General features: G+C 50.6%; 1 protein-coding gene across 1 annotated transcript in view; it reads left to right on the top strand.

Annotated features, from left to right (window-relative positions):
• The first annotated feature begins 4100 nt into the window (after nucleotides 1–4100).
• LOC107123987 overlaps nucleotides 4101–8931 on the top strand; it is a 33474-nt gene continuing 28643 nt past the window's right edge. Inside the window, exon 1 of the mRNA XM_015427358.1 lies at nucleotides 4101–4405. Within this exon, the coding sequence (XP_015282844.1) occupies nucleotides 4339–4405 (67 nt within the window). The 5' untranslated portion in view covers nucleotides 4101–4338. The remainder of the gene's footprint in view (nucleotides 4406–8931) is intronic.

Here is an 8931-nt window from a genome sequence, read left to right as displayed (position 1 = left end):
GTTTCTTTTACGGCTCCAAACCCCTTCCTCTCCTTCCACTCGGCGACAAGGAAGCCACGCTCTCCTTGTCGTGCCCCTATCACTCACCCGGGCTGATCCGAGGCAGGCCCGAACGCAGAGCACGGCCGCACACTCCCGGCAGGTCCTCACAGGCCCACCATGAACTCATGGCCCAGACACACGGAGGCCTCGCCAGATCCTTCGGAGGCCCCTCCCGACATCAGCTGCTGTGGAAAAACGCCGCTGTCTCTAGGCGGTGTTCATACCGTCAGGAACGTTTCCCTCCATGGAGGGGGGTGGGTGGGAGTTCATTTGAAGAAGGGAAAGAGAGATTTCTTTCTCGGAAAAGGGGTATCTGTGAGGCAGTGTTGCCAACCTCCAGGTGGGGCCTGGAGATCGCCTGCTACTGTCCTCGCTCTCCAGACTACATAGACCAGTTCTACTGGAGAAAATGGCTGCTTTGGAGGGCGGGCTCCATGACCTTATACTCTGGTGAGGCCCCTCCCCTCCCCAAACCCCGCCCTCTCAAGGCTCCACCCCCCAAAATCTCCAGATATTTCCTAACCCGGAGCTGGTAACCCTACTGTGAGGGACCTGTAAACAGAGAGTGGCCCAGGTTTATTTCATTTTCCTGCTCTTGAACCTACAGTGGTTCCAAAATGGATTCTGAGGGAAAGCGACTTTCTCCAGAAAGACTGTATGGTATTTTCATCTTCAGTTGCCGACTCTGGGTAGGGTTGCCACCCTCCAGGTGGGACCTGGAGATCTCCCGCTTTCACAACTGATCTCCGGCTGACAGAGATCTCCTCCCCTGGAGAAAATGGCTGCTTTAAAGGGTGGACTCTAGGGCATTGTCCCATGCTGAGGTCCCTCCCCAAACCCCGCCCTCTCCTGGATCCACCCCCAAAGTCTCCAGGTATTTTCCAACCCAGACTTGGCAACCTTAACTCTGGGTTGAGAAACTCCTGGAGATTTGGGGACAGAGCTGGGAGTGTGGGGAGCTCAGCAGGACATAATGCCATAGAATCCATCCTCCCCCCAAAAGCAGCCATTTTCTCCATGGGAACTGATCTTAGTTGTCTCGAGATCTATTGTAATAGTGGGAGATCTCCAGGTGCCACCTGGAACTTGGCAACCCTATGAAAGGTAAACGCAATCACTTGGAAGTTGCTTCAGATCAACTGGTTGCCTGAGGCACAGGAGCCAGGCCCAGGACCCAAAAAAAAAAAAGTTGGCAACCTTCCTTCTGCAAGAATGAGCAGGTGTGCTGTAATTGCTGACCTGTAGGCCATTCATTTTTTTCGCCTGCGCCTCTTCCCACATAAATCTCCCTTGATGCTCCCCGTACATGGTTAGAGGGAAGCTTTGTTCCAAGAAGGAACATTCTTATGTACAGGGAAGGAAACCGGATTAAGCGAAATCCACAAATGCTTGCCTTCGGGGCAGTCTTGGGCAAGTCCAGGAATCTTGCCTCCCAGCCGCCGTCCGTGCTCTAACTTGCCGGGTCCCGTTCCCAGTCCACTCCGAAGTCCAGACTCCCAGACTCCTCGCCCACTGGGCTCCGCTCCTTCTGTCAGCACAGCTGCCTCTGAGGCAGGACGGGGCGTGCCAGGCACGGGGCGAGGCAGGCCTGTAGTGTAGGCCCAGCCCAGGCCTGCCAGCTTCTCTCCTGTCAGGGATCTTCCCTCCCTCAGGCAGGTTCGGGTGGGGAAGGCTCTGGAATGCGGCTTGACTGCTTCTCGGGGCGTGGGGGGAGCCAGCCCTGACACGCGCCCCCAGCCACTTGGCGCGTGGCTCCCCTCACGCCAGGACTGGGTCGGGCCGCTGCCTTTAACCGGTGAGGTGCTGCATGCTTCCAGTAGAGACTGGGCTTTTTTTTCCCTGGGGGAATGTGCCAGAGCAGAGTTCCGGACCCTCTTTGACAAAATTCTTTTAGAAAGGTTTAAAAGTTTGTGAGTTTCCAGTACGCAGATTGAAAACTTCCTTTCCCTCTTCCGTGTTCTGGCACTTCTTTTCTTCCCTTTTCTTTTAAAAAGCCCTGATGAGAGTCATGCACACCCTTACTCCCTGACGTTCTGTGGCTGGCTCCACCTCCCGCAGCAGCCATTTTGTGTTTCTGCAGAACAATACCCTGTTCCAGAATTCCAAAGATGCTGGGTCCTCCCATGATTCCTTGGGGTTCGCAGCTAAAGATCCCCCAGGGATGTATGCCAAAGGATCCCATGCCAGAGGATCTAAACCAGAGGACTGTAGGATTTAAACTGACGCCGCCCCCCAAAAAAATCTGTTCTCGGACTACAGTTTTTGTTTTTCAGAACAGCCGACACAGTGGCTAAAAAACTGGGGCCCCAGTTTATTGATTTAATTCGTTTGTATCTCACCTTTATCCCTATGGGGGTACCAATGCTAGCCTCCCTTACAGGACTGTTGTAAAGAAGAAGAGGAGATTGGATTTATACCCCACCCTTCATTACCCGAAGGAGTCTCAGAGCAGCTTACTATCCCCTTCCCTTCTCCTCCCCACAACAGACACCCTGTGAGGTAGGTGGGGCTGAGAGAGCTTCTTTCGAGAACTGTCCTTGAGAGAACAGCTCTTAGAGAACTTGTGACTGGCCCAGGGTCACACCATCAGCTGCATGTGGAGGAGTGGGGAATCAAACCCAATTCTCCCAGATTAGAGTCCGCGCTCTTAACCACTACACCAAGATTCCAAGATAATGTACAAATGATGTGTGTGGGGGGTTTTTGGCCAAACTCTGTTATTCACACTTAAGGTCCCCCAAATATTTTGTCCCTTAAGCTTCCTAAGAACAGTCAGTCAATTTCTGTCCTCACCTGCAAACTGTCACCTGAACAGTCGCCCCTCCCAAGCCATTCCCACAGGCTCACATCAACTCCTTCGCCCAGGATTCAAAAGCATCCAAACTTTATTGTGATTTATTTATTAATTTTATTGGATTTATAACCAATCTTCCCTCTAAGCAGTGGAGTCTTGTGAGCAAAAGTTCTACTTTGTGAGCTCCTGGCATTAAAGTTGTGAGCGAGCCATTTGGCTCCTGCATAAATTCGTTTGCTCTGGACCCATCCTTTCTGAGCGAAGACGAAAATGTGTGAGCCGGAGGCTAAGAAACTGTGAGCTAGCTCACACTAACTCAGCTTAGAGGGAACACTGTTTATAACCCACTCTCCCCAGAACCGGCTCAGAGCGGGTAGCATCAGTTTATAAACATACACCATTCTAAAGTCATTAAAATACAATAAATATACTAAAGACGACAAGAATTGCAATAAGTACAGTAAGATCCATAAAATACATCCACTATACAGCTAAAAGGTGGCATAGATTCCTATGGAGGGGCAAAATAGACCCCTGATCCATGAATATCTCCCCATTATATTGAGTCTCATGTCTCTTCAGAAATTTCCACAAGTGCCATGACAACCCTTGTCACAGAACCTTTCCGATTTCAGTTTGGCAATCCGCTTATCGCTCCCCTCTGCATTACATGCTGCTTTCGCTTCCTTTGATCATCGGATCTTCTGGTAGCCTCCACACTCCAGGCCGCTTTCGCTTCCTTTGATCACCGGGTTTTATGGTACCTTCTGCATAGATTTATGGCTGTTCTGTGGCTGTTCGGGGTGACTTTGCAGTCGGTATGGTGTTGCATGTGGTTTTGAGCTGCACTTTTTCCTCCCAGTCGAGAAAATGTGGAGCGAATGCCAGATGCAGAATCACCCAAGGGAATCGGAGAATCTCCCCAGATTGAGTGCGAATTCTTCATCCGCTCCCTTTCCCCTTCCACACACACATCGCCTCTCTGAGATATCCCTTTCCACCGATAGCATCTCCCCTTCCCTTTTGCCATCGGCTCAGCACTTGCTCCATGGGGGGGGCACCGCGCCCTCCTCCTCCCCAAGGGTGTGACAGCTGTGCGTGCAGGCTCAGACACCTGCCCTGGAGGGGGGGGGGTTAACAGGAGGATAGAGGAGGGTGTCAGGCCTGTTGAGACTGGCCAATTAGAAACCCCACCCCTGCAGGAACGACCTCAAAAGCTCACGAAGGGATGCTGCGTGCCAGAGAATTAAACCTCGCAAGGGACAGTCTATCAGGACCAGGGAGTTTGCCTTCCCCTACTGTCTCGGGAAGGATTTTGGGGTGCCCCCCCAGAGCACACGGACACACCCCCCCCACAAGAGCAAGGGAGAGAGTTCCAAGCCTCCCCACTTCCAGATTCTGGGTGCCTGCTGGGTATCCTAAAACTGGCAGCAAATTTAATCTTTCTTCCAAGCAGACGGTAGTGTCAGCTGCGCCCCTCCTGTTTGGACCTCCCGGCAGAGATGGCCTTGGCGGATTTCCACTACACGACTGGCATAAGCAGCGGATTCAAGGTCTACATCTTGGAAGGTGAGTCCTAGCTGTCCGGGTCTTCCAGTGCCAAGGCAGGCTAAGGCAGCTTGCCGGATGCCAGAACCTGTCCGAGGGACGCCAGCAGCAGTGTCTTCCACGGGTTGCTAGGGCCGCACGCTCATGGTCTGATCCAGGGGCCGCCAGAATTTCTGGGCCCTGTCCCCTCCTTTGGGAGCTGGAGAGCAGTAGGGGGGTGGCGTTAAAGCAAGCCCGTCTGTTTTGTAATAACTTTTTATGGAAGTGAAATCTAGCGTGACGGTGCTCCAGACGGGTAACAAAACGGCCAAGGTTGTACGGCTTAAAATACGGCAAAAAACCTTAACCACGAAACAGTAAAACTGAAATGACAAACACAGTCAGTTAGGATTGCTATTCTATTGCTACTATTGAACTAAAAACAGTCCCCGGAGCAATATCAGTATAACCTCTGCTTTTAAATGTCGAGCGAGCCTGTTTGTTTGAATCTGGGCGTGCGCCTGGAGAGACTGGAGCCGCTCTGGAAAAGCCGGTTTGAACCGTTTGCAACGGCAGCTGTTGCCGCTCCTGCCACAGAACACCTACCTGGAGTGCTTAGCAACAGCCCCAGGGCATGAAAAGCAAGTGCGGATCCTGCTGTGCGCAGAGAGGCGACACCCTGCCTACCCACCAGGGTTGGGCTCCCATCTCGGCTTCCCCCATAACTTCAGGGGGGGCAGCCGTCTTGGTCTGAAGCAACCGGACAAAGTCTGAGTCCAGTGTAGTGTTCCCTCTAAGCTGATTTACCGTGAGCCAGCTCAAAAATTTTTAGCCTCCGGCTCACACATTTTTGTCTTTGCCTCGGAAGGAGGGCTCCAGAGCAAACTAATTTATGCAGCAGCCAAATCGCCCGCTCACAACTTTGACGCTGGTAGCTCACCAAGCAGAATTTTTGCTCACAAGACTCCACAGCTTAGAGGGAGCATTGGTCCAGGGGCGCCTTTAAGACCAACAAAGTTTTAGTCTGGGTATAAGCTTTCGTATGCAGGCACACTTCTTCAGATACCATAGCCTAGTTTGCAGCCCCCTGCTTGTTCTAGCCCCCCACCCCACCCCCAAGCTGTGCCTTCCACCCGTAGTGGTAAGTTTTGGAGTGGAAACCAGTTTGGAGAAGAGCAAATTCTAACACATGTGGTCCTGAGGTATTCTGATTTTATTCATTTCCTTTGCTTCCTTTGACCCCTGCCCAGTAGGGACCCAAAGCAGTTTACGTCATGCCCCGCTCCTGGGAGCCAGTTTGGTGTAGTGGTTAGGAGCACAGACTCTAATCTGGGAGAACAGGGTTTGACTCCCCACTCCTCTACATGCAGCTGCTGGCGTGACCCTGCGTCAGTCACAATTCTCTCAGAGTAGTTCTCTCAGGAGCAGTTCTCAAAAGAGCTCTCTCAGCCCCACCTACCTCACAGAGTATCTGTTGTGGGGAGGGGAAGAGAAAGGAGATTGTAAGCCACTCTGAGACTCCTTCGGGTAGTGAAGGGCAGGGTATGAATCCAATCTCTTCTTCTTCTAATCTGGGAGAGCTGGGTTTGAGTCCTCACTCCTCCACATGCAGCTGTTGGTGTGACCTTGGGTCAGTCATAAGTTCTCTCAGAGCTGTACTCTCAAGGGCAGTTCTCAAAAGAGCTCTCTCAGCCCCACCTACCTCACAGGGTGTCTGTTGTGGGGAGTGGAAGGGAAAGGAGATTGTAAACTGCTCTGAGACTCTTTCAGGTAGTGAAGGGTGGGGTATAAATCCAATCTCTTCTTCTTCATTTTGGCCTCACGACACCCCCGTGAGGTAGGTTAGTGTGGGACTGGCCCGAGGTCACCCAGGAAGCTTCCACGGTAGAGTGGGGATTCGAACCTGGGCCTCCCAGATCCTGTTCTAACTCTAAGCACGATGCCATGCTGGTTCTGAGGCAGCCAAATTTGAATCTGAGTGCGGTATCTTTTTAATTTGACCTTCTGAAGCTAGATTTTCATCTGTCAGCATCTACAAATATAGACGCCTTTAGGATTGCGCCAATTAGTCCTCGCTATCTTCTCCCTCTTTTGTTTCCCCCGCTGTTGTAATTTGGACTGCAAGTTCCTCGGTGACTCATCCGTTTCTTCTGCCCTTCATTCTAAGGCGCTCGAAGCAGCCGACGGTTGTTTTTCTCACCTCCATTTTGTCCTCTCTACAACAACAAAGCCAACCTGACATACGGGTTCGAGTGTCATATGGAGATCTGGGAGACGGCAGGTTCGAATCCTCACCCTGCCATGGAAGCTAACCTACCTCACGGCATTGTTGTAGGAATGAAATGGAGAAGAGAATTATTTATTTATTTATTTATTTATTAAATTAGACTTTTTAGGCCGCTCTCCCCTGAAAGACAGGGCTCCGGGAGGCGTAAAGGATTAAAAGGTAAAGGTTTCCCTTGCTCGAAAGCCAGTCAAATCCGACTCTAGGGGGCGGTGCTCATCTCTGTTTCCAAGCTGAAGAGCCAGCGCTGTCCGAAGACTTCTCCATGGTCATGTGGCCATCATGACTAAACGCCGAGGCGCACAGAATGCTGTTACCTTCCCACTGAAGTGGTACCTATTTATCTACTTGCAGTTTCTTGCTTTTGAACAGCTAGGTTGGCAGGATTCCTTCCAACTCTATGATTCTGTGAACATCTGTGCCCTGTGGGATTTGCTACCGAGTGGCGTACAACACGATAAAATCCCAATAGAACTCACAAACCACAACTAAAAATTTCCAGAACTAAAACTTAAAAGACTGACAAAAACCATTTAACATGGTCTGATCCATCTGATGGCAAAATATATATATATAAATATATATGGGGTGACAGAAAACAACTGTGCACCACCCTCTATATGACCGCCCTTCAAGTACTTGAAGACGGTTATCATATCACCAACGCTCGCTCTAAGCTGTGGAGTCTTGTGAGCAAAAATTCTATTCTGTGAGCTACTGGCATTAAAGTTGTGAGCCAGCGATTTGGCTACTGCATAAATTAGTTTGCTCCATCCCTACCTGAGCTAAGACAAAAATGTGTGAGCTGGAGGCTAAAGAACTGTGAGCTAGCTCACACTGCATATCACCTCTCAGTCGTCTCCTCTCCAGGCTAAACACACCCAGCTTCTTCAGCCTTTCTTCACAGGACTTGGTCTCCAGATGTTATCTGGCAGAGAGTCCCTCCAGGTAGGAGCCAGGGCAGAAAATGCAGGAAGAACATAAGAACATAAGAGGAGCCAATGTTGGGTCAGGCCAATGGCCCATCCAGTCCAACACTCTGTATCACACAGTGGCCAAAAATACCAGGTGCCATCAGGAGGTCCACCAGTGGGGCCAGGACACTAGAAGCCCTCCCACTGTTGCCCCCCACCCCAAGCACCAAGAAGACAGAGCATCACTTGCCCCATAGCCCCTATCTATACCTTGTGGCTAATAGCCACTGATGGACCTCTGCTCCATATGCTTATCTAATTCCCTCTTGAAGCCGTGCATGCTTGTAGCCGCCACCACCTCCTGCGGCAGTGAATTCCACATGTTAATCACTCTTTGGACAAAGAAGTATTTCCTTTTATCTGTTCTAACCCGACTGCTCAGCAATTTCATGGAGTGCCCACGAGTTCTTGAATTGTGAGAAAGGGAGAAAAGTACTTCTTTCTCGACCTGCTCTATCCCATGCAACTTTAGGTCCCTATTGGGGAGAAACGTGGGGTATAACTGAAGTAAGTAAGTGATGATGAAGAAGAAGAAGAAGTAGCAGCAGAAGAAGAAGAAGAGGAGGAGGAGGAGATTGGAGATTGGATTTATACCCCACCCTTCACTACCCAAAGGAGTCTCAGTGTGGCTTACAAACTCCTTTCCCTTCCCCTCCCCACAACAGACACCCTGTGGGGTAGGTGGGGCTGAGAGAGCTCTTGACAGAAACTGCTCTTTTTCAAGAACAGCTGTGCCAAAACTATGGCTTACCTAAGGTCATCCAGCAGGTGTGAGTGGAGGAGTGCGGAATCAAGCCGGGATCTCCCAGATTAGAGTCCGCGCACTTAACCACTACACCAAACTGGCTCTCTGATGATAACTCTGCGAGGATGGTTCAGCTGAATGAGAGTGACCAGCCAAGGTCACCAAGGGAGGCTAGCTGCCTTCAACCGGGAGGGCCAAAAATGTCACCTCCCTTAAACAGAGGCTGAATATGTTTTTCATGGCCTGGAGGCAAATAACGCTGGGTGGTTAATAGTCTCGTATGAGCTTCTATTAACTGGGCAGGATGCTTTTTCTCCAGGTTGCTGGCGTCCCTGTCATCTAGAGAGCTTCGTAGCAGAGTGAGGATTTTAATCTGGATCTCCTTCGTCTGACACGCTAACCTCTACATCAGAATTGCCCCATGACCTTTTAAAATATATATATATATATTGCTCTGTAAAGCATTTACTAGAAGGAAGGTGGCATGGTATAGCCTGATTGCATCAGGTCTCAGAATCTAAGCAGGGTCGGTACCAGGGGTCATTTCCTGCATGAGCGCACAGGA

The sequence above is a fragment of the Gekko japonicus genome, unplaced genomic scaffold (genome assembly GCF_001447785.1).
Source record: "Gekko japonicus isolate JY-2015 unplaced genomic scaffold, Gekko_japonicus_V1.1 scaffold1919, whole genome shotgun sequence".
Taxonomy (NCBI): Eukaryota; Metazoa; Chordata; class Lepidosauria; order Squamata; family Gekkonidae; genus Gekko; species Gekko japonicus.
Note: the sequence above shows the minus strand (reverse complement) of the source record. Positions and strands in the feature narration are given on the sequence as shown.